This window comes from Hirundo rustica, chromosome Z (genome assembly GCF_015227805.2).
Source record: "Hirundo rustica isolate bHirRus1 chromosome Z, bHirRus1.pri.v3, whole genome shotgun sequence".
Lineage (NCBI taxonomy): Eukaryota > Metazoa > Chordata > Aves > Passeriformes > Hirundinidae > Hirundo > Hirundo rustica.
Genome location: NC_053488.1, coordinates 55,697,267 through 55,723,194, shown reverse-complemented (window position 1 = coordinate 55,723,194; position 25,928 = coordinate 55,697,267). Strand labels below are relative to the sequence as shown.

At 38.7% G+C, this 25,928-nt stretch overlaps 2 protein-coding genes across 7 annotated transcripts in view; one reads left to right on the top strand and one right to left on the bottom strand.

Annotated features, from left to right (window-relative positions):
- The window catches only part of ARSK (arylsulfatase family member K), a 56,117-nt gene extending 36,866 nt beyond the window's left edge, over nucleotides 1-19,251 (bottom strand). For 2 of the 3 annotated variants that reach the window (XM_040089349.2, XM_040089350.2), the window contains exons 1-8: nucleotides 18,978-19,243; nucleotides 14,945-15,074; nucleotides 13,592-13,751; nucleotides 12,705-12,987; nucleotides 7,606-7,777; nucleotides 5,560-5,784; nucleotides 2,573-2,797; nucleotides 2,228-2,488 (exon numbers count right to left, since the gene is read on the bottom strand). In XM_040089349.2, coding sequence (XP_039945283.2) covers nucleotides 2,228-2,488; nucleotides 2,573-2,797; nucleotides 5,560-5,784; nucleotides 7,606-7,777; nucleotides 12,705-12,987; nucleotides 13,592-13,751; nucleotides 14,945-15,074; nucleotides 18,978-19,115 — 1,594 coding nt within the window. In that variant the 5' untranslated portion in view covers nucleotides 19,116-19,243. Of the gene's footprint in view, nucleotides 1-662; nucleotides 2,489-2,572; nucleotides 2,798-5,559; nucleotides 5,785-7,605; nucleotides 7,778-12,704; nucleotides 12,988-13,591; nucleotides 13,752-14,944; nucleotides 15,075-18,977 lie in introns of those variants that run through there. The other variant, XM_058423987.1, reaches the window with a different exon arrangement.
- A 78-nt stretch (nucleotides 19,252-19,329) lies between these two features.
- Nucleotides 19,330-25,928, top strand: part of SKIC3 (SKI3 subunit of superkiller complex) — a 48,094-nt gene continuing 41,495 nt past the window's right edge. The window contains exons 1-7 of one of the 4 annotated variants that reach the window (XM_040089731.2): nucleotides 19,400-19,422; nucleotides 19,648-19,778; nucleotides 20,650-20,744; nucleotides 21,229-21,372; nucleotides 22,391-22,482; nucleotides 23,172-23,247; nucleotides 24,328-24,468. In XM_040089731.2, the coding sequence (XP_039945665.1) occupies nucleotides 20,655-20,744; nucleotides 21,229-21,372; nucleotides 22,391-22,482; nucleotides 23,172-23,247; nucleotides 24,328-24,468 (543 nt within the window). In that variant the 5' untranslated portion in view covers nucleotides 19,400-19,422; nucleotides 19,648-19,778; nucleotides 20,650-20,654. Of the gene's footprint in view, nucleotides 19,423-19,580; nucleotides 19,779-20,649; nucleotides 20,745-21,228; nucleotides 21,373-22,390; nucleotides 22,483-23,171; nucleotides 23,248-24,327; nucleotides 24,469-25,928 lie in introns of those variants that run through there. The other 3 variants (XM_040089730.2, XM_040089729.2, XM_058424053.1) reach the window with 3 other exon arrangements.

Here is a 25,928-nt window from a genome sequence, read left to right as displayed (position 1 = left end):
AGGTATTAAAAAAGAAATTACAGAAAGCAAAACAGCACACAAGGAAAATTCTGCTTTTCTGAATTATTTTATGCCTATTATTAATCTAAGTTCCTTACACTTTTTCCTGAAATAAAGGCATCCAATTACTTTGTTAATCTTTTCTAGTCCTTGTTGCCCATCATCACCATTTCCCAGCTCTGACTCCCATTGTCACAAACATTTATAAAATTCTAGTCTCCAGGAAAACATAAATTAATGTGTTTCTTTCTAATTATTCCTCAAGAGTAACAGATACTAAAACTTTTCTAAATACCATACTAGCAAGCGCAGCCTTCTGTTTAAATAACTTCTCTTTCATCGTTCTACTTTGTCTTTTTGGATGATACATATTCCATTTCAAACTGCAAGCCATGTCACACAGCAGAAGAACCTTTTTATGTGGTTTCCTGAACAACAACAAGCTCTTCTCTGTAAGCTGGCACATTCCTGGGGCTTCCTGAATTTTCAAGAAGTCTGTCCCCATGCACTGGGCTTCTCTGGACTATCTGTGGTAGAAGATGTGGTTGCAAGGTTTCTTCCCTATTTGTCCTTCCATTTCAGAGAATTATCACAAATGGCACTTTCGTAAACCTAACATTAGTGAGTCTTAAATGCTCACCTCTTCAAAGAAAGCACTGTTCACAGAACTGACAAAATACAATTTCCCTACATTTTAAACATTCAGTCATTAAAAAGCACACATACAAAACAAATCCAGTTCACCGTAATTTTATTTTATTCCATTTTGGACAATATACTGCATTCCGTCCAGACCTCTGGAAAGTGAGGGAATTTCTTTACTCTTTTTTCTCCTGAACAAACTTTCATATGTATATAAATACTTAATCTGATTATACAGCCCATTTATTTTGTTTAAGCAATTTCAACTGTACCTGAACTCATTTTAATAAGAATTATAATGGCATGTGCTACTGGGTTTCAAGATTTTTTAAGTCTGCATGGCAAGTTGCTCATGAAGTAAGTGTGTAGCCATCAGAAAATATGTCTCATTTTTATGTTTATTTTTACTGGCTTGCTGCTACTACTGAGCATTTAATAATGGATTTAAGAGAACATTTTATGTATGAAGTATAATGTAATTCCGAACTGGTACTATAGCAGCAATGATGGTGACTGGGAATTAGCAAACCTAAGCACTACTGTAATTACATATACCCTTAAGTGGAAGAGTTGTTACCTAAATCTTACGTCCAAAACTACACTTTTTTTAGCAGGTCACTGAAAAAATGGGAAATAGTATTTGTCTTAACTCTTCCTGCAAACTTCAACTGTGTCTCCTCTGTGTATATTTTAGGTTTCAGTTCTCCACTCACTGATGTGCATTAAAGCATTTACATGCAGAATCCAACTGCATTCAAGCAGTTTTTACTTTATGTTATGCAAATCACACTATCATTTTCCAGAGAATTTCTCTACTCATAGGTTTGTCAAGAGGATTTTTTTTGTGTTTGTTTTTTGTTGTTGTTTTGGGTTTTTTTAAATTTATGATGATAACCAGAGATCAGATTCTCCTTCACTTGTACGTATGTTCAGTTACGAGCCTATGCATATTATGGAATTTTAAACAGCGGGGAGTGGTAAGTACCAGATCCAGAAGGAAGAAATTAGCAGGCAGACCTTGAAAACATGGGGAGTTAATCACATGTAACACAGGAATGCTGATATAGTTCAGTACTTGCATAAACCAATTCTATGTTCCAACCTGTACTGGTTACCTGTACCAGTTTTTAATTATATTTTAACTGCTATAGATTCTCTAAAGTGGATGAATGTGTATTCAATCTAGACTTATAATACACACAGCAAATTGCACTGTAACTGGTACTTTACTCCACTAGATTTTCTAATTCTTGCTTTTCCTTATAAATGGAAGTTCCTGTTGAGTTCAAATGCTTAATACTCTGTACTTCTGCAATCAGCTAAATATTCCATACACACAATTAGTATTTGCATACTACCCTTTCTATATACACTTACACTTACAGAACAGTAACATTTAGAACTCTAGTTTTGTTGTGGTGCTCTTGGCTTTCTGACATAAAGCAGTAATAGTTCAGGAATCTTTACTTTCAATACATTATATAGTAAAATAATTTTAAAACTTGAAATACAGCATAATATTACAAATACATAATATTAATATATCCTCATTCAAATGAAATCAATGTTGTCTGTATCTACTTACCAAGCCACTTGTCAATTGCATTCTCATACTTTTTTTGGTCCTTTAACCAGTCTTGATGCCATCTAAGGTTTGCAATAACACTTGAGTAATTGTGACCCAAACTTTGTTTCCAGCTGATAAACTGTTGTTTGTTATACTCCTGAACAGAAGAAGAAATCTTTGGATAGTTTACTATAGAGCGAAGTATTTTGTCCAAGGAGTTTACAGTCATTGGGAATTTTATGGCAACATTTGTAAGCTCATCTGGATCAGCAGTAAGGTCTGTAACAAACAAAAAGTCAGTTAAGATTCAATTTGCAATAGAGTAGATTAATGAGTCAGTCAAAACAAAAAAAAGTAGCATACCAAAGAGTTGGGGCAGTACTGAAGAGCCATCTGAGTATGTGACGTATTTCCACTTGCCAGTTCTCAGCATATACACAGAGGAATTCACATTGCACCCGTGGAATTCACTCAGTACCCAGGAGGGTCGACGTCCTCTGGGTGGTGCTTCACTCTCAGCTTTTTCATGTAGCAGCGGTATAAGAGAATATCCACTGAGGTTCTGTGGGACAGGAATTCTTGCTATATCTAAGGAAAGATACACCAAACTAAAAATGCTACTGTAGTTTTCACAATTTAAAAAGCCTAACACAATGCTACCTGTGTCTGAATGTTGGTAATAAAATGTGCTCTCAATAAAAATACCTTAAGGAACTTCCCAAGGCAAGCTGCCCAGCATCACCTATGTATAACTCAACCTTTAACAGAAGTCTGAAAAAGGATCACAATAGTCTCCTTTGATGGATGGTGCTGCTTTATTCCTTAATCAAGATTGCAAACACTTCTCTACTGCTCTGACTACCTCAGGGAGGAGAAAAAGAATAACACAGCATGAAAGGACCCTAAAAGCTCCACATCTAACGTGTTGTAACCATTTATTTCTTGAACAATAATGGTGTTAAGCTCATCTGTAGCATTCTTCAAAAGTGAATAATTAAATACTTTACAAAATGTAGCCATTATTATCACCCATAACTTGTGGGGACGCTTAAGGAGTAGATTCACTTGCTTTTCTGACAGGACTGGAGATAGAGATGGTATTTGAGGTGGTATCAATACAGTGCATGTACAGAAAACACTGTAGCCTACCAGATGGCACTAGAAGATGCTTAATATCCATAAACTCCTCAGCATCAAACTTATATCACAAGTTTCTCTAGCTCCCCAAAAATCAGGTTAAAAGGCTGTAAAGGTTTTCAGAAACATTCTAAACACACAGTTGAGAATCCCAAGCATGTCCTAAAAACCATGTATGACAGTATTGCTATTTTTAATCACCCCACTGATCACTGTCTATAGTAATTCAAAATTCAAAACTTTCCATTTCGCACAGCATCGTGGCAGTATTTAATCTGTTCTGTGTTGGGTGGTGATACTCTATGCATATAAATTGCTCATAGGTGACTCTTCATCAGCGCACCTCCTTCCTTTTTGTCCTCTGTTCAGCCAGCATCTGACTGAGTACTAGGAAGACCTGTAACATGTAAACTCAGCAAGCAGCTCCTGGGCATGCTTGGGCAAAAAAAAAATGAGCAAATACATGCTACATTCCAGCAAATGAAAAAGGGGATATGGTGTCTTCTGTGATCCTAAACCAGTAACACTATTACTTGCAGCAACTGGATTCTCTATGCGCAAAGAATGTTACAGCCACTTTCAGAACCTTCTGCTTTTACAATAGAGAGCCAAAGGTACTTCCACACAAACTAGTGCTGCCTGGAGATTATGCTACATCCTGTTACAAAATGCAGCGCTGTTGCACTTCCAACCTTACATTCATATCACACAGATTCTGCAGGAATCAAAACATTTGCACTTATTCTCAAAGCCAGTGCAGGAGGCAGTCTAGAGCAAAGCATTTGGATGGCATTTTAAGAGAGATTATTTCCCTGAGACAACAAAAAGCAAACAAATTTGTCACTAAAATAGACTTGAAATCTGTTTCCTCACTAGTCAGCAGCAGTATGCAGCCTGAGAACATAATACATGATAGAGATGGCTCTTCAAGTTTTCATTTTCATCATACATAACTTTTTGACATTCAGAGTACAGAGAAGGGGAACAGCCAGAACAGAAGGAATGGATTATGCACACAAAGTTCTGGGGGAAAAAAGCCCAAACAAAAAAAAACCCAGGAGGAAAAGACAAAAGGATGTTAAACCATCTGACCAACTAAGTCACCTGGGGAAAAGGGATAATGAAATAAGAGATTTATAACTCTTTACAAAGGCTACCGTAACTTGTGTAAGATCAATATATAGTACAGATATACATACATAACAATTTGATGTCAAAATTTGGAAGAGAAAGCCACTCAGATTTTATATCCTATTTTTAACTGGATAAGTGGTTCAAAAGTTTTGAGAAGACACAAACAGATAAATAACTTCTGTTTAGCTTTTAGAAAATCAACTTAAAACAATGTAGAAGTGGATTTTTCACTGACATTTACTGCTAGAAGTACAGTTTTATTCACTCATGTTCACCAGGCAATTGCAGTGTGCATGTGATGCCTCTTAGAGAGCAAGCCTTCCAGACTGATTTGAAAAGAACATTTTTTTCTGATTGGAAGCCTGAAAGACCACAGATAAAGCCTCAGAAGATAACTTTACCTGATGTCTAATTCCGATTAGAATTGTCTCTTGCATGATTTATCACAGATAACTGTTCAAAAATTCCCTCTTAAAAGCGAAATCCATCTAAGCAAATTAAGTTTAGTTCTTTTTACTTGATTTTCTGTCCAATACGGAGTATTTTTTTATTTCCTAAGGTACGATATCTATATCCATTATCACATCTTTTTACGCTTGTCCACATCATTTGTACATTTCCAATACAAAGCTTTCATCACACTTCCTTCACATGACCCTCATAAAAGATATTCCTTTGCTAAGTTAATGAACCTGTCCTCCTTTCAGGTTTAATCTCATCTCTGGATGCACTTACCCTGTAATTTCTACAGTAAACTGTTGGGTATGAAGGCTAGTAAGGTTTATTCATATCTAAAATGGGGTTTATTCCCTTTTTTTTCAGTAACAAACAATCTTATACATAATCAGTCAGTGTAATTATGTTGATGATAGTAACAGTAATAAGGAAGATCATCAGTTTCTTTATTTTAATTTTTCAACAATTTTTTAATTTTTCTATTAACTCCATGTATATGGTCCACAGATAAATTATCTGTTGTGTTACTATATTGCCTCAAAGTGGAGACATCACATGATACAAATGCAGAATAGTAATGGTAATGAGGAAAAAAAAGTGTCACTTGAAATTACTTAACTCACCAAGCATAGTAGGATATACATCCACAAGAGATACTACATTTGGTATTTGCTGCTGTTCTCTTACACCTGGGCCCATAACTAAAAGAGGAACATGGGAACTTCCCTCATACATGCTCATTTTATAAAACTGACGGTGTTCCATAGCAAGTTCTCCATGATCTGCAGTGAATATAATGATTGTTTTTCCAAGAAGTCCAGTATCTCGCAGAGCTGAAATAATCTCACCTGCAACAACAAAAAGATCCTGAAAAGGATACATTCTCCCAAGGTCTGTACCTGCAAAGCAGCATGCAAATTTCAAGGAACCCACCTAGTCAGTGGAGGAAACACCACTCTTGTTGCACATACATTTGTGCAACAAAGACAGGGCCAAGATCAATGAAATTGGTAGTTAAGCAAAGCACTTCGGCATCATAAATATTAAAACTTTAGGATGACTCATCCTAGTTCAAAGATGTTATAAAATTACAACTGCAGTGCAGTTACTTAGCAATCCTTTCATTTCCTAAAGCTGTAAGTCTTGCATTGTTCTCTTTTCATTCATAAAATGGGGAAGAGCAATTCTGTGTCTTTTAATTCACTTTGCCAATCCAATATGCTGTCCTGGTTTAGGATATATGCCAAGAGATCAGCTTCTTTGATTATGAATTTCATATAAGTATGCAAAGAAATTTTTGTTCATTCATGGTCACTTTTCATATCAAAAAATAAAATGCTGTAAATTAAGACCAACTTGCATTGTAAATTTTATATCTGTAGACCTTCCTACAAAATGAAGAATTCTGAATGTACAATTAATTATTTCATCGTAACTTTCAATAATATGCTTCTAAGGGATACTTCAAACGTAACCTTACTGCTCAGTTGATGTGTAACAGCTGTTATTCAGTCTACACATTTGGAATTAATCTCTAAGGAAAACTACTTATGGCCTAAGATTTATCTTTTCTTCCAGCTCAGCTTTTACAGTTTGTCCCCTTCACAAAAATGTTTCCACTATTTCAGTTAGCATTTAACCAAAGAGATTTAGTTTCTCTCATACATGGGTGTCCTGGGCACAGAGGAAAAGAGGGGTGGAGTTTCCACCACTGTTTAGTAACATACCACCTACGTCATGGAGGAGGCATGGTTTTCAGCAGGAAACAGCAAGGTCTGTTGAAGTTGATTCAGTCTAGTCTTACTTCAGTGGTGGAAAGGTGTGAACTATTCCCTTAACTGTTGCTGAAGTCATGGGAGACTGTTTCTGAAATCCTGACAAGCTGTAACTATTGCTGGAGTAGCAGGAAGATTAGACAAGCGGCTGCCACCACTTCTGCTGCCACTGCTAGGGCCAGTACTTTCAGCAGGAGAACCCTTTATTTGGATTAATTAGCCCTCCAGGCTTTGTTTTGCCCCTGTTTACCACTGTTTCCAGGCTGGGGGAAGGATAATAAACTGCAGAAACTTTTTTGTCTCATTGCTTTTGATTGCTTGAGCCACAAGGTCTGGTGTGGAGGGGACAGAGAGGACAGGTGCCATCTTGCCTTTTGTCTGGGAAAGCTACACTAAGTATTCTCTTAGGGGAATGGCTTTGCTTTTTTTATTGGTGAACACCCTTCTTTTGGGTAGAACACTCTCCCTTTGTGTCCTCTTTTATCGATATTGTTGTGTATATTACAAGTTTTTCACTAAAATTGTTGTTGCCACTTGTGGCCTCTCCTAGTGCTGTCAAAAGGGGATGGGGGAGGAGGGACAGCTTGTGTGGGGTGATTTTCCCATTGCATTTTAAACCAGTGTAATGGGTCATGCAATATTTTGCTGCAGTCACTGGTTTTCTACAGAGCTTCTAATTGCTGGCTGTGATTACTTTCAGAGTGCTCTCAATTCACCTAAAAGGCTACCCTGTCATTTATCATATAGCCTGAATAAGCAACTTCCATAACTTACTCCCAGATGTGAATTGCAGTGTTTTGTTTTCTATCTTTTCCCCCCAAAGATCAGTCCTATTAGCATTTAAAAAAAAAAATCAGAACTAGAAAATCTGCTGTATAATAAGACATTACCTACCCAGCATTGCATCTGTCTCTGCACACATAGCATAATAAAATGCTCTAATATTTCTCACTTCTTCCTTTGTAAACTCTCCTGTGCAATTCTTGGTGTACGATGAGTAATAGTCTACTGGATGCATCTCTGAAAGAGAAGACCACTTGGGTATTTTAATAGCTTCATAATTTACCTAAAAAAATAAGAAGAAAATAACATTACTTTAGAAACTGGATTAAAGAAGTTTTTAAACAAAGATTTAATAACAAAAAAAAATAGCATAAATTCACAGTTCTCAATCTGTGGCCCAGGAAACACTAGCTGCTTATTTGTTACACCACACAGTTACCTCCTCCATACTTCCCCACAGCTTCTACTAAAATTGTTTTTGAAAAATCTATGAAAATCAACTAGACACTAGTTGTGGCTAGGAGCCACAAATATATGCTTCACCAACTGCTGTATATTTTTAAGACAGATATCACAGACTACTCTTCTAGAGTAGGTACAGAATATTGGCATAGAGGCTTCATAACTGTAGAATAACTACAAATCCATGGATCTAAAAGAAGATTGGGTGTCATGTGGGAATAGAGAACAACATGGAAAATAATGTAGTCTGGGAAATACTCCAGGACAGTGATGACAAGTCTTGGCATCTTGATAAAAAGGACTGACTATGTTAATCCGATTTTCTAACACCTTCTACGTGTTTCTACATATGTCAATCCATATAGTTATAAAGAAATGTGAGATCAGTACGAAACTAAAAAGCCAAGCTATTCATATTTTCAAACTAGACATAGTCGCAGATATTGTCTGCTTCAGTACTAGCTTTAGAGTCTTGAAATTGACATACGCATTTACTCTTGGTTGTCATACTTGTAAATATTCCCTTAAATGAAAGGCAATTTCCGATTGTACTTTCACTTGTTACTTGGAAGAAAAGCTTGACAGCTAAACAAGTTGATAAATCAGCAAGAGTTCTTCAAGTGCACACAGAAGTAAAACCTGGCTTTGTAAGAGTCTAATAGACATACCAAAATGTAAGCTTCCTTAGGATCTATATGTTATAGATGGGTAATGCGACAGTTGGCTCTCACAATGAAGGGATTAATATTATGTGTATGCTAAGAGAAGTTTTATTGATGTATAGTTATGTTATTGCGGTTTGTTCTCCACATGGACCCCCTTCCCTCCCCCTTCCATTGCTGACGCTGGACAGCCTTGGTAATCGGGGCATTTGGGGGAGGGAAGGCTTGTTACTAGGAGGTGGGGCATAGCAACACCTGACCTCCAATCAAGTTGCAAGAAAGCAGTCTCCACCAATGAACACTGAAGAACAGTTGATTGACAGAGTTTGGGAGGGGCCAGGATTACCTGCTGCCCCACCCCCCCCCCCAGAGGTATAAAAGGCAGAGCAGCCATTTTGTGGGTGAGCACATGGCAGCTCAGTTCAATGCTCTCAGCACTGCCTTTTTTTTTCCCCCTTATTCAGTCCTTTGTTGTATTTGTTACGGTTTAATAAACCTTCTAAAATTTTAAAGTTTCTCACATATAGAAAACACTAGAAAACTGCTAGAAAAAAATTGTGACTATAAAATAGTACTGCTTTAGTAATTTTCTTATTGCTCAAGGTCCTTGGCAGCACAAAGTTACATTTTGGACTTTGCAAATGGTATTTTTTAGCTGCTTAAGATAAGAGAGCAAAAAGTGTCCCTCTCCATCCATGAATCTCTTTTACAGGACTTAAGCCTAGTTTTAAGGATTCACAAAGCCACAATCCCTTTGTCTATAGTAATGTCATGGGTAAACCAAAATGCTACTGTATTCCTAATCTATCTGTGCCATAAGATTGTTACTGTGTCTTTAAGACCCAAAGTGTTGTAATGCATTAATTGGGTTTATATTTCATTGGATTTGTAATGTTTTTTCTATGTATCTATCCTACGATGTGTCCTTGCCAGGTGGTGCCCATCCCTCACACTGAAATGTAACCCAGCCCTGTTCCCCTCCCACTTCTCCCTGATTGGATATAGTGTCTTGGCCCTGCCTCTGGGCCCTGCCCCCTGGGGAAACAGCCCCGAGAGGGGAGTTGCCAGCTCTCTCTGGCATCATCGAGCCACCGGGACGGCTCCAACCAAGCAGGGCAGGACTCGAGAATAAAAGCTGTAATATCCCACCTGGTGAATGAGGGCAGACTCTTTTAGTTTTGCCATCAGCAGCCGTCTAGTCTTGTGGGGGAAAAACAACACCAAAGCATGACTGGAACCAGAACTGCAGGGCAGTCAGGAAGTGCCAGTCCCTTTAAAAGGTCAAGAAACTGAAGCTGACTTCCTCTTTAGCTAAAGGAGGAGACACTGCCTCAGAGGGGGTTGATACAGCGGTTTTCTAGACTGTAGCAACTCAGAAAAACTGCATTCAGCAAACAGAAAGTGTATTCCCACTGATCTTTACATATTCTATAGGCAGTGAAGCTTGACCAGGCCCCTGCAGGTTGGGCCACCCCACATCACTGTCAAGACCAGTTTCCGCTGCTCCCTTCTTCAGCACACCAGCAGATCAGAAGGCACCAGCACCAACACCATCAGAGTCCAGTGGGTGCAAGAGGAACCAGTGAGCAGCGGCACTGACCCCACGTTATAAATACATATCATAAAGCTGGCTTTTATCAAGTATTAAGATGAATGCTATATATATTATGCCATGTATAATGTTAAAATAACTTTGCTTTTATTTCTGCTATAAACAAAGACTGAAATGTGGTAGTATGAGTAGCTGATACAGTTTTGAGAGAACTGTTAGGTCAGGATAACATCCAGTGAACATGTGATGACGACCCTGCTATTGATATGCCAAATATCAGCATCTGCCATCTGAAGAAAATATGGACCAAGGCCCAAAGTAAAGTTGATAATAAAACCACAGCCAAAAAACATGCGTGCTCTGAAAAGGTGGGCCCAAGGAATGGCTATGCTAAACAGTTCCTGGAAAAATATGAATATGCATAATGGTCTAAGAATATGCAACAGGCTAATGTTAAAAGAAAAATATTTAAAGGGAACCTCCAAAGATGACAGGTGTGATCTTGGCTGAAGGCCAAGCACCTGGCTGTTAACCCTTTGCTTTATTTCTGTCTCCTATTGTCTTTTTATTAAACTTTTTAAATTTTACCAGGAAAGTGAACCTTGTTTTTCACACACATGTGCCCACCCCACATATGCCAGCACTTCCCATCTGCCACTACACCTTCGTAAGCTCCAACTTTCCCAGCAGGATTTGCTGCCATTCCTTCCCTTTGTTTCTTGGAATGCATGGTCACCCATGGCAGGTGCCACCTTGGAAAGAGTCTGACACCATTTTCCCTTTGCCCCCTGCAGGCAGTCAGCAGTGGGCGGCTGTCAGATTAGAAGGGGGCAGAACTCCACCAGTTTGGGGTCTCTTTGTTCCCATGGAGCTCCTGAGATTCAGCAAGTTTGTTATCTAGTCATTATTCACTGCTATTTTTTGCATGTTGCTGTTTCACTTGTTAGTAAACTGTTGTTTTTTTCACTTATATCTGTTGGAATTGGTTCTTTATTGGTGAAAAGGGATTGGTTGAAACTAAGGGAAGGAACTCATTTTAGAGTGTCTACCTGTTTGAATCCCCTTAAACCAAGACATGTAATTTATAACTAGGAAAGAAGCCACATGCCCTGAAAAAATGACAGCTTGTGCAAAATACAGGGGATCATCGGCTTAACAGCACAGGGTTTCACAAACATATCATATTGGGAATAATTTTACTACAGCCCAAATAAACAGGACATTTAATTCAGTTCTTCACCTATGTGATCAAACTTCTTCATGAGATTACCTCTGTGATTTTAAAAGACTGTTTCTTCCGTGACCAAAAAAGAGCTACATTGCAGAAGAACCAGCCAATGGTCAATAAATGGTAATATTTGGTCCAATCAATGCAGTATGTATACACAGTGGTGGGAAGGACCCCAGCAAACTGTGCAGTTAAGGTACTCTGACTGGATAAAAGATGACAAAAATTCATCAAATATGTTATAACTCTGTGACTGCAAAAAAAGTACCTATGCTTCCCAAGATATATCTAACCTAGCAATTAGCACCCAGCAAGTTTTCCTTAATAACTAAGCTAGATCTTGTTTTTTGTAAATGAGAGGGGTTTTTTCCCAAATGCTTCCTCTCCCCACAAACTTCTCACCATTCCCAGAAGAACCCACAACCCTCACTATTATGAAAAAATTCTTATCTCTCAACCTTCATTTGTAAATCCTTTTTTTCTGAGTATTTGTATTTTTGGTATTTATTCGTATTTTACACCTAGATAAAGAGGTTTAGCAGTTCTCTTGTGGAAAAGGCCATAAGTTATATAAACTGTACATGGAAGAGTTTTTTAAAGTATAAAGTCTTATCAACCTAATTCTAATTCTGCAGCTGCAGAGAATATTAGTGCCTTTCTGCAATTAAATCTGCATAATACATTTATATTTTATGGCAGATTATGGCAACAGGAAATTATACAAGACAGAGAAATAGTACTTCTTTGGAATGGAACACTATTTCTTAGCTTTACACATACCGACATAAGGACACTTTCCTGTGCTAGAAAACTTACAGTAGCACAGAAAAAGTTAATAGAAAAGGAAGACTTCTGTTGTGTCTTATGTTGCTTCATGTTCTAGGTCCATACTGCAGAAAAAGTCAATGTTTCACTGTTAAGCTCAGACAAAAAATCATTACATATAGCATCATTTCTAACAAGCAAAATACAGAATGTTCATAACAATGAACTTCAGACCATTACCAAATTTACAGCTAAGAAGAACAACAATCTCATTTTTCTTAATGCGTTTCTAGCCACTGAACTCTACAGTTACTTATTGATTCAATGACTACTGCTAACAAACCTTTTCCCACAACAGAGACAAATCTGTCACTTCTATTTGCTTAGCCTTTAATCAGAAATTTAACATCTCATTCAAGTACTTTCTTCCTGTGTAGTGAAATATCAAAACTGGGTTTATCTTGAAAAATCAGGAATAAAATACTGTTTGTAGTAAGTACAGTTATTAATAAATTTATATTTAAACTGTATATTCACATACCTTTTCAAGCCAATAGGGAGATGTTAAAAATGTAGAGGATCCAAAATTTTCTCCTGCATAGGGCGATGGATATGGGTGTGGTAAATTTAGTCCCAAGTAAAGAACAAATGGTTGAGTAAAATTAACAGCTTCTTCCTTTATCCAATTTACTGCTTTATCAGTAGTCCGCCAATCTGTTTCCATCACTCTAAACTGCTTCCTGTGGCCTGTAAGTTTTACCATGGGTCTTCCTTCTTGTCGGAGCAGGAAGTTAACATCCCTAGTCCAAGCTTCCACACGGTTACTGAAAATACATACACAAGTCACATACTCAGCAGAAAATGTTTTCTTCATTTTTTCTCCAAGCAAAAAGCATTATGAATTCCTGAAGAAATTCCCCTATACTTTCAGCTGCAATCAATTTCCAATTCCTGCATAAAGGAGAATTGTTATTCAATTAAGCAATAATGATTGTGCATCTATTTTATACTCAGACCTTCAGCCTTTTTATGTCTGCTTCTGAATCTTCTTTCTTATTCATTATCTATTTATGTCAGAATGGCACTTCTACAAAATAATACCTAGAAATACCACTCCATCTTGTGGTATCCTTCTCCACATTTTGTCACAGATTCACACACTATTTATTTGTAAACTGGGCCTGAGATATCTATTTGAAACAGTCTTCTGTATTACCTTTCATCTACAGGTAAAAGCCAAAGTATAGCTACAAGGGATATACTTGCTTCTCCACAAAGTTGCAGGACTGATCTCTTCTAGGTACCTAAGACAATTTAGTTTAAATTTAAGCTGCTATAATTTCAACTGGAGACTGAAACCACGTGATAGATCACTACATGATTTGTTCTCTGCTGCACATCTCATTGCAGGAGAATATATCTGATTACCTAACTGAATGATGTCCAGAAGTAAAGTCCAGTTTCCCAAACTTCTGCGCACGGTAGCCATGCTTCTCCATGAGATCCATCCATGTTACATAATCTGGATCTAGACCTTTGAAGTTATTCCAAGATTCTGTTAAATGAGTGAAAAGACCACTCCACATAGCTGGGGAAAAAATGATGAGTGATTAGTACCCCCACCTATATGGTTGACAAAGGATTAATCTTCTCATTATTAGAGATTAAAAGCCCAAACTGTGATACAATGGAACAAGGAATACAAAGTATTACTCTTCCAAATCTTATTTCATAATCAATACAAGTAACAAAATTTACTCAAATAATCCCCAGAATTGCAGAAGAAGGTCCTATCTTTCCACATGCCATGCAATCATTAAACCAAGTTTTAATTAGATAAGAAAATATTCTTCTTGATATCTGAAAGAAAATAGCATGGTAGTACAGCTCCTGATGAAACAATCCTGTATTTACAAGTGTTTCAGAGTATTAGTTCTCCTTACTACAGTTAGATTTAATGTGAGTTTAAAATATCTTCGTTTTATTTTGAATTACAATGTAGTATTTTCATAAATACATTATGCCCTCAATTTTATTATTTTTAGGTAATCTATGTCACTACCAGGTGCAGAAACAAAGTGTGAATATTAAAGAAGATACCAAGAAGAAAGGAAACCGAGACAAGAGTTGCAAAGGAACTATAATGGAAGATTTTTTAACGAATTATTATTTCTTTGCAGCTTACCAAGAATCATTCACTCTTTCCAATGCTAATTTAGAGTTAAAGGTACTCCCAAAACAAAACTAAGTCATTCCACAAGCAATAGAAATATCCCATAAGCAAAGTGCATCAACCCCACATGGTAATACTCATCCTTTCCCCCACTCGAAAGCCCTCTTTCCCATGTTCTCTTCTGGTATCATCCCTGACACCTCCATGAATACATGCACTGTCAGTTCCTTGCAGGTATCCAAGCTCCTGGCTAAGGAAAAGGTCCTGCTGGTTCAGAGCCCCACATATGAGCTCATCGATCACGGCTATATAATTACCATTATGTACCAGCAGAGTTTGTAAAAAGATTCGTGAACTGACACTTAACTGAGAAAAGGAGAACAAAAAAATAAAGGAGGAAACATAAGAAATACAAGAGATAAACAGAGAAGAGAATTATGAACAGAAGAGATAGAATACCATAAGAATTCAAACAAAACTGAAAAAAAAGGATTTTATTGAAAAACAAAACAAATCCCTTCCCATTAAATAATTTCAAATTTCCCATCATGACAACATATTTAAATTGATATGTGCAAGCATTTATCTGATGTTTTGCTTGGTTCTACCTGCGCGGGAAGGACAACAAATTGGAGAATTGGTGTAGGCATTGAGAAAGACAGTGCCATGCCTTTTCATAAAATTTATGGAAGGTAAATCCACAGTCTGATTTCCTGGAAAAAATGTCAAGCGTCCATCCTGCAATCAGACAAAAGCAACACATAAACAGCATTAATGCAAACTATGAGTTGGATTAATTAATATACTTGTTACCTTGGACCTGTGTTGCTCAAATGCTGCCAATTCTACTCAGGTACGGAAAACAGTGTCAAGAAGCTCTACGTAGATCAATATAAAATGGATCACTTTTGAAAAAGTGCAATGGAAAAGATAACTGGGCTTCTTTATAGTAAAATTAATTTCACTGTATCACTATACATATTCCAAGCTCCAGCTCTTCAGGGGTGAGGTCCTACTATGATACATTCAATGGGAACAGGTACGGTGAAGGTAATAAGCAGTAAGGTTGAATCCCAATGGAGATGTGTGCACTAGCACAACTTTCTGTTGTGCTAGTCACCATTAATCCCTCATCCTTTTTAAAGGTTTATCCATACCACTTATCTGTGAACATCTTTGAAACTATGGATTGGAAGAGGGATCAGATAGCTAAAGGAAGGCTATTCTCCCACAGAAATCCCACCTACAATGCTTCCCTTTTGATACTTTCATAATGCTAATTTCATTTTCACCTATTTGTTTAGACAGAGTTTTTAATCAGTAACTTAAAAAAGATTAAACATTTTGAATAGGTAATTTTACAGTAAAAGATTATCATCACACGAAACCAGGTTTCATGCAGAGTGCCGTATTTCAAGCAATTGTGTTTTATTGGTCACTTTTATTCCTTTCCTTGGTTGAATAAGATGTGCCAATGCAGCCCCAGCCTGACTGGCTCTTCAGTGAAAAGACAGGCAAGCCTGCATCTGCAGTTTTAACTGCAAAAAAAGTAATTACCGCCATTTGGTTTCTGGCAGAAATACTCTTGGATAACCCAGCATTGTAGAACGTCATGTCATTTGGCACCAAGAGAGCTAACTGCAGCATCCCAGCACCTGAAATCAGCTCATATCAGAACATGCTAAATAAGCAATCTCCTAATTTTGTATACTACTACAAATGGCATATTGAACAAGCACGCAATAGGACAAACTGGAAATAAAGCTGTAATATGCAATAGGCTCTTGAACAAAACTTTGTGCTGAAAGTTGTCCTGGTTCTAGCCAGGATAGGGTTCATTTTTGGAAGCAGCCAGGAAAGGACAAGGCTAAGACATGGAAGTTGTTGCGTACCACCTCATGTCATTTTCCAAGAACAGGGGAAGGGGTCCCTTCTACGTCAGGTACTGTCAGGCAATGCTCAGTATAATTGTGAGCATTCAGATGTGAATTGCTCACCTCCCTTGCACATTTTTGTTTTTAATGTTGTTGCTGTTATTGTTCTAGTAAACTGTTCTAGTTCTGCTGTTTCTAGTAAATTGTTCTTATCTCAACCCATGAACTTTTATCTTTTGTGTCTCTGCTCCAGCCTACCACAGTGGAACGGGACGGGGACAGAGGAGCAAGCAAGTGCCACATGGTTTTGGAATTATTTCAGTGGGAGCACTAAATTGGAGAATACCTTTCCTAAACCACGACAAAAGTACATAACTGCTGTACAGTCCTATCAACAACCCATTCTTAAGTCTCTCCAACGAAGTTTTGGAGACTGTTCAAAGCTGGAGACAAGAGTTCCTTACACTGAGACTGTCCTACCATATTTAATGACACAGCAACAAAAGAACTCTATATACTTTGTGTCACAGTACATTTGGTGTACTGTGCCATGATTATTTTTTCTAGAGATGACAGGGTATTCAGTCAAAGTAGTAAGCACCTTGAATTGGCTAAGAAGGTAGAAGCTCAACAGCTACTTCTGGAAATCCATCCTCTAAGAACTGTGTAGGATTTCTAGGTTTTGAAATACTTAAGGAAATAAAATTGCTTTAACACAAACAAGCACCTTTCATCCAAGAACTCCAGCTGCATTGCAAGCAAAGCCTATCATTTCATTACACAGTTAATTTCAAGCAGCAATTCAGGAGCTGAACTGCCTACTAGCACATTTCACCAGGAAACCCTTAGACTAGCCCAATGCCTGATATGACACAGCAGCAGAAAACTAGCTGTTCAAGCAAGAGGTTACTGTTCTGCAGGCCAAACACAATACAGCATCACTGAGAAGAAAATTTTTGTCCCACTTGGCAAAAGAGGTGTGATTCCTTCACAGGCAGTGTGACCCACAACAAAGGCAGGCACACTTTCAAATAAAAGTCCAGACCTTTTAAGAGCCTGCAGGACTTAAGCTTTTTTTCCAGAAAACCTGTTAATTTCAACAATACACAATCCTTCCCATTCTCTGCTAGTGATGTAATCAAAATGCTTCATCTTCAAATCCATCTCAAAAAAAAAAAGCTTACACATTTTTTTACTACATTCTTCTTTGTATGCACTATGCAAATATGACACTTTAAAAACAGCACCTTGTTCGTAATTGTTTTACATAAAAATTCCACAAATGTTGTGGGTGTTACCTTTCTTTTTCATAAGGGTTACCTCATTAATCCCTGTAATATAGTTTATGGGAATCTTCCTGCTTAAAGAGGACATATAAAAGTTCATCTAAGGTTTGTCTGCAGCCTCTGCTAGCATCTGGATACAAAATGGACATTGACTAACCCTCAAGACTTTAAATACTGTAATTTTAACTATTGTTAAATAGACTTTTACTAAAAGCTGAAAATTTGGAGAAAAAGCATACATTGTTTTGGAATATTAAGAGAGACAATTTACTGGAAATAAAAAAATCAGAATAGAGTCAAAGGAAGGAAAGTCAATAAGGAGCTATTATACTAATGAAGAAGGAGCTATTTCTTTATCTTTGAAATCACAACAAATGTATTTGAAGATAGGATTTGAAAAAAGATAATACATGTTTACCAAATATTTAAGAAAAAAATCATCTGAAGAAAAACAGGCAGCAGGCAAGAAGCCAAGTGCTTCTATCTGTAGAGTCAAGGATGGAAGCCCAAGAAAGCTAGGAATCAAACTTCCTCAATAGTGAAAGAGAAGTGATGAAATTTGAAAGCACCTGGAGCTTAACACCATGGAGCTTATGTTTGATTCCACAAGGAATATTCAGATGAGTTAGAGAAACCAAGGCTCCTTAGAGTAAAACATACATCAAAGCATTTCCAGCATGCTGGGTGGGCACAGTGAGAAAACTGTGAAGATACATGCAAGGATTAGTATTTGTGAGTGGAAAAAATTCTATGTGGCTGAGGGCTAACCCAAATATATTAATAAATCACAATAATGAAGCCACTAGATGTCTACAGCTATAGATACACGTCTGGTAAGTTTTTTGTGCTGCTATACCTTGTAAGAGCCTCAGTAAAGCAGTATTTGATGCCCAATAAATCAGACGTTTCATCCGTGATTGCAGAAATTCTCTATCCCATTTGTTGTGGAGACTTAGCATTCTTAGGATTTATAACGGGAAGGATAACAAGGTTTAGTGACCTTGCTTGCCATTAGGCTTTTCAAGCTAACAGAAGAGCATTCACTTTACACACCAACCCTGTTCCAGAGGCGGCTGCCCTGGCACGGAGTCCCGCTGGCAGGCACTCTTCCCGGGTAACAAGCTGTACATCACACCAGACCGCGGGAGCCACCTGCGCAGACGTTTTCGGCTGCTGTAATGCCTCTCGCACCCTTCTGGGAAGCGGGGCACATTTGGTTCGGAACACTGGGGTGAACACTGGGGGTGCGAGCGTCTCGCCATACAGCAAGCCCACTGCTGCTGCACGGCCGCCGAGCCCCCCAGACGCGGGAGTCCTGCCCAGTGAACTCCCGTTTGCGCATGCCCAAGCCCGTGCCGCTGGCGTAATGCATCCATACGGCCGCTGTGCCTCTTCCTCGGTAATTCCGTGCAGGCTACCGCCAAGGATTTTCCCACCCTCCCTTACCCGTCAGGGTGCCCTTCCACGCCCCGGTCACTCACCAAGGAGTCGCAAGCCACCAGCACCACGTTACATCGGGGCTGATCCCCAGGGACGGCGGGCGGCGGCCTCGCTCCCGCCCCGGCAGCCATGAGGAGTAGCGCCAGCCCGGCTCGCCCCAACGGCCCGCCATTTCGCATCGTCCCGCCACCTTGGCCCCCAGATCCCGAACGGAGAGGAGCAGCAGCTCCGAAAAGAGATTCTGGGGCTCTGGCCACAGCGTAAGGCTCGACCCGGTCGTACGCAACCCGCTCACTGCGGCCTACAACTCCCATGGTGCCCCGGGCGGCGGCCTGCAGTTCCTAGCGTGCCCCGGGAGATGGGAACTACATCTCCCGCAGTGCCCCAAGAAAAAATGGCGGTTGGCCTGGCGCGTCACTGCCCCGCCGTCGGAGTGCGCATGTGGCCGAGCGGCGGCTGAGGTGACGGAGGCGGCGGTGGCTGAAGGTGCGGCAAGAGCGGGTGGCGGCGCGCCGTGGTGGCCTGGCTCGGTCCGCCGCGGCTTTCCCTGGGGGAGCTGCGGGGTGGATTGTCTCTTCAGGCGGTGCGCGGGCCCAGACCCCGTCCGCGGGCCCCGGACCCCACCCGCAGGCCGGGGTGAATGGCCTCGCTCTGGGGGCCGGCTGCCTCCCCGGTGCCCGGGTTTGCGCCGAAGTGGTATTTTGCCTGTAGGTGACTGTACTCCTGCTGGAGTGCCCGCAGTGGAGTGCGTTTGTGATGGCCGGAGCATCTGTTCCCTCTTAGGAAGCAAATTTATCTCGAGGAGCTGCTGTGCAATGCAAGTCCGACAGATTTCTTTAGAGGTTCTGAGGCAGTCTTTGAAATTCGGTGTCATCATATGTCTGTTCGTTGCTAATTCAACCATTCCTTTATTTTTGCTTTGCAGCTTCTAAAAAGATTTTTGTTCTTCTGCTGGTTGCTTTTTTTCATCCTTTTGAGTGCTGGCACCAGTACTGTTGTTTCCCAGTCTCATCCTGTCTCGTCAGCTTTGACTGTTGGTGTTTCTAAAGTTCATTTTGGTGTACAACATACACCAAAACAGTGCATGATTATGTTTTAAAGCACGAGTGCCTCTTTGCTGTGTCCTTAAATGCTTTTTCTTTTTTGATTCACGGCTGTAGCCAGAAGCAGAGTCTGCCGTAAGCGTGCGTGAAGGGAGAGGAGCGGGGTGGGCCACACCGGGGTGCAAATGACAGATGGCCATGGTGCTGCTGTAGAAAGCACACAAGAAAAATCCTGATTCTTAGCAGCCACTGGAACATATTTCTCGGGCACTGGGGGTCTTAAGCCCGGTTCACTACTTAGTTTCTTTTTAAAGAGGACCTACTATGGGTAGGGTGTTTTCTTCTAACTACAGGCTCTTAAAACATCTTCTTTAAATTTATACTTAAATTTATATTATATAAATTTACCTGTAAAAATGTTTCAGTTTTGTATAACTACTTTGTATCATATAACTGTTCAGAATAATGACATAATCTTGCGTTGGATTCACTGAGTAGTTTTAACCATGTCATTTTTTTATCAGTTTCTAGTGCTGTAATGCATTTTGGCATACTGCACTCCATCTCTCTGTTTAAAATAATCTCTGTGCAATTAAGGTATAAACATTTTGTATGTATTAGAATATCTTTTTTTACAAGAACTGATGATACGTCCTTTGTATTTTAACAGCCACGATGTCAAATAAGGAGGTGAAGGCAGCACTAAAGAGTGCTAGAGATGCAATAAGAAATAAAGAATATAAGGAGGCCTTAAAACATTGCAAGGTAATTAATTTTATACCTGGAAGGTAAGGTTTTGCACATTTTGGGGTTTTTTCCCATACCGCTACAGCTGTATCATACTGCAGAGCGTAGGCTACTTTATTGATGTGATAGTTGAGACAGATTTTCATGTGTTAGTTTCCCACTTGTAAACTTTCATTCCACTTCCTTTTGAATTTGCTTACACATGGCAATAAGTGTATTAAGTCTAGAATGATAAAGATAAAAGTACGTTTCTAATCCAGACCTCATGGGAGCCCTTTAATTGCTGAGCTGCAAATACAGGTGACTAGCTCAACACTTCAGGTATGAAGCATCCTCTGGCATGAGAAACTGAATTTACTAATCGCAGCATCTTCCTTAAAATTATTTAACTTCTATTATTGCCGTATGAAATAATCCACCAAACTGTAGTGATAAAACTCAGTGTATGGATCTATAAGTTACATTTCTTTCATCAGTCTTACTTAAAATCGTGTATTTTTAGGCAGTCTTGAAGCAAGAAAAAAATAACTATAATGCTTGGGTATTCATTGGCCTCGCAGCTGCTGAGTTAGAGCAGCCTGATCAGGCCAAAGGAGCATACAAGAAGGCTATTGAACTTGAACCAAACCAGTTACTGGCATGGCAGGTATGTGAATGTCCACTTTTTGTTTCTCTCAAAAGTATCACTATGGAGTTAAATACAGGAATAAAGCAGAGTTAAGAGTTGTATCTTGTTTTCCTGAGGCCCTTAAGTTCCATAGACGACTTGTAGTAGATGAAGTTCCTATTAGTTGTGTGGACAATGTAAAACCACAGTGAACTTTATTTTCAGTATATTTGAGCTTGTATTTCTTGTGTAGACTACACAGCTGTGAGACATGCAAAGGAGAATACGAAACAAATACAGTAAACTTGTCTATGTAAAAATGCCTATGCTTGTAGCTCAAGAAACACTTTACAATTCTTCTCTTACAGATCATCTAGTAGTGTATTTTTCTAGTTTTCAGCACCAAGTGGATTGTTAATGAATGTTGTTGTTACTTGAAAGCAAAACTGTAAATTTAAAATAGGTGTGTGGTGTGTGCATTATTATAATATAGATCTGCAACCTACAGTTTTGTTATTTATGGATTCATGAAACATAACGTTTCATATTAAGTCTGTTGCTGATATCAACAATCAATATTTTTCAAGATAATAAGGTTCTTAGTGTTTTCAGTATAAATGCTATTTTAAAGTATAACTGTTGGGGCCTAAATTCAGTGTATGTTGAAATTTCCTCACTTTTGCAATTAGATTCTGGCTATCTTGATGCAATACTTGGTTGTGTATATATGTATATAATGTTTTGCATATTATATGTATGTTATCGTATTGCCTCATAAACATTTATATTGTCTTTTGTGCACACAACATTGTGTAATATACACAAGTTTCAAAGAATTGTTGATATTAGTAAAGACAGTGAAGAAAGCTTTTCACTTAATATAAGTAGACTGAGTGGGCTGTGCAGAATTCTGCACAGTGGTTATTGCCTTAACACTTGACCCCATTGAAGGCACCATATTTTTTACATGCAGAGAAGGTAGCATTCTCATAAAACATAAGCATTGTCATCAAATCTAACTTCCTTTAATTCTTTTTTGTTTTTTTTTTTTCTTAAGGGATTGGCAAATTTGTATGAGAAACCCAGCCAAACAGATGTCAAAGGAGACTTAGCAGATGTTTACCAAAAACTCTTGGAACTCTATGAAAGGTAAAGCATATCAAATGCCATAAATTCAGTCTTAATATTTCTAGTTCAGTGAATGCCATTGATGATATACAGTATAGACTTTGGGTTTTTAAAGCCTTCTCATGTCAGTGGTCCAGCTGTTTGCTAAGGTTTTCTCTGCTTAGGTAAGGTTTCTTTTTCCTACCCCTTTTGGTGGAGCAAAATCTCTTACTTTACTTGTACTTGGGGCTAGTAGGTTAGAGAATTTCACATTACCCTATTCCTGTCTAAACTCAGTGCCTTGAAGCTTTTATTGCTGATAGTTCATTGCTTGCATTAGTAAAAAGGCTTATTTTTCACTGCTTTAAGATCAGAGTATGTGTCATGCAATTCATAGAGGCACAGTTATAAACAAATCTAACCCAGCTGTCACTGTAGCTGACTGGAGTGTTTGGTTGTTCCCTTAATTTGAAAACTGATCAGAAAGTCCCTGAAAATTTGGTGGGTTTTTTTTTTGGTTGGTTGGTTGGTTGGTTGGTGTTTTTTTTGGTTTTTTTTTTTTAAATTCAGAGCAGCAATTAGTAAAACTTCTAGGGCAATTTGTAGTATTTATTCTAAATGTTAGTTTGACAACTGAACTTCCTGGAAATTATTTGTCAGAATTTGAAAAACATTGCACTATTATATGAAAAACTTAGCTTGTTTGGGGGGATTTTCTTCCTCCTTTCTAGTGGCGACAAGCAGAAATGGTGTGATGTATGTAACAAGCTTGTGGAACTATACCATCAAGAAAAGAAATATTTAGAGGTAGGTCAAGCACTTTTTTCTTTTAACAATAATTTTATATTTGATCTAACTACTTCTCATCAAGGAATCCCCACTCTTATGGCCACAGATCTCCTTGTGGGCCACAACCAGGAAGAACTGATTTTAACTGTATTTTGTCTTTTCTGCTGGGTGAGACTTGGATGCAATCCATTTAACTGACAGAACTGGCAAAGACTATTAGTATTGAGACTGAAAGGGCAGAGTATCCTTCTTCTGTTGTATTTCTAAAAGTCAAAAATGGTATCAAATGCCATCCATGTCATCTTCCCACCTTTCCTCCAGCAATGGAAGATGAAAAATTTTGCATAGCACAGAGTGTAGGGCTGAAGGCTATTAATTAGCTCCAAAGCCTCACTGTATACTTGCTTTGTAAACTAAATTTAATACTACCATATGAAGGCATACTTACTCTATATGGAACAAGAAACTGAAGTTATTCTTCAGTTTTTCTTTTTTTTATTTTTTCTTTTCAGTTTCTGTTGACTTTTCCACACTGGAATTTCAGTGTGGACTGCTGCATTTGTTTCCTTTCTGTTCATAGTGCTCTGGATCTTTAGGTCTACTTTTACTGTTGATTTCCTCCAGAAACCAGAGTCAGAATTCATATACTCTTGATGTTCTCTACCTTACTTACTGTACCTTGGAAGGTGGAGAGGTCCCGCACAATGCTTTGGGACTTTCTATGTATTTAATCAGAAAGCAGGTAAATCTGAAGAAAGATAAGGGGAGGAGATCTGGCTTAGGAATGCAGCCACAGCCGAAACAGGAGTATAAAAAGACTGAAACAGGGGGCAGGGTTTATGGTAATAAGTGATTATAATATGTATATGATGAATGCATGTAAGCAATGCGCTGGCATAGTATTGGAATGCACTCTAGGTGGAGCAGTCCCCCATGCATCCCTTACCCAGTAAATAATGCTGACTTCTTAAAGCTACATTGGCATTAAGGAGTTTATTCACCCAGTTTTCAGTGAATTTTGACGACTTGTCGACTACTTTTATCGTACTTTCAGCTCTTTAAAGAATAACAGCATGGGTCATTTGTTCCTGTCAATAGGTGGCTGAAACTTGGCAGAAACTAATAAGGATGAAACAGGAAGAAGGTGCAGAAAAGACAGAGCTTCATCAGCTTTGGAAGAAGATGATCCAGTTACTGAAAGACAGTACAAGGGACCAGGATAATAAGACTGGGCAGTTGGTAATGTTTCTCACTCCTGTTCAGCTAGGTACATATATGTACAGTGCAACTAGTAATTGAAGTCTTTTTGTCTGAGTTGACTGTTTCAATGTTCAGAGGTACTAAGCTTCTGAAGAAAAGCTGGGCAGTTTTACTTTCTGGCAGAAACAGCAACTGCACGGCAGCCTGAGATGAGCCTTAGGTGTAATGAGTCACCTAAACTCTTCACAAATTGTTCTAGCATGGTTTGTTCCACAGGATGTAGTCCTTCAGTAAGACTCCTCCAGCATGGGTCCTTTTCTTGCTCTCCAATATCCTCACTCATCTCTTTGCCTGTAATTGCTGTGGCACTGGTTTCTTCCCCTCCTTGAATCTGTTATCCCAGAGACACTACCAGCACTGCTGATGCTCTCGACCTCAGCCAACAGCATGTCTGTCTGGAAGCCAGCTGGGATTGCCTCTGTTGGACATTGGGGAAGTTTCTAGCAGCTTGGGTTCTCATAGAACTGACCCCACTTAGCCTGCCACTGGCAAAGTTTTGCCACACAAAACCAGTACAGATGTTCTTCAAAACAACAAACTTCCTCCTGCTTTCATCCAAGTTGGAAGACATAGCTTTGTGAGGTTTTTCCATTTCCTTGTACCTATTCTTTATCCTAGATAAGAATATTTTGGTTGAAATTTTCTTTTCTCCTGTAGATGTTAAGCTTTAACTTCTTAGGAAAGTGTCAAAGGTGATTGAAACCAAAAATAACGATCATGAATTATACTCATCCTGTGTTTGCTGCAGGCAGAGTTCATTTTGTTTTATCTTATTTATCTGTTATTGGAAGAGGAACCTCCTTCAACATGAAAGGTGGAAAATTCTCGTCTGCCATCTGCTTGATGGCAGTGTTTCGGAAAAGAGAAAATACAAATTGAAGTCATTTCAGATGGCAGATCTCTACTTTTGCGGAGACAAAGGCTTTAACTTAGGAACTTATGTTAAAAAGAGGTGCTGCAGGCAGCACTGCTTTCTATTTTGGAAAGAAAAAATAATTTGAAAATATATTTAAGGCAACATAAGCATCAGGAATAGGTTTCACTTGCAAATCTACAGTTTACTGCAGTTTTGAGTAAAGCACCTGAACCTGGAAGGATGTGGATCTGAAGGTATCACACTTCAATATTTCTCTTGTGACAAGCTGCGTACGCCTTTTTGTTTAGCATGCTTGTTTGTTAGCTTGCACTCTGGTGTCTGTGCTCCCCAATATATAAAGAATCAAAAAAAACAAAAAAAAATTACTGGACTTCTAGACCAGAGTGGAGAGGAGGGCTGACAGCTAACCTTACAGGATAGTAACCTAATTTCCTTCTTTGAATTGAGATTATGTTTGAAGAATGTATGTTCTTAAAAATTTTACCTTCATTGAACCATCTTAGGTTATGTGGCAGCATATTGTTGCTTCATTTTGTACTAGACAATTTAGATGCTGAGTGCT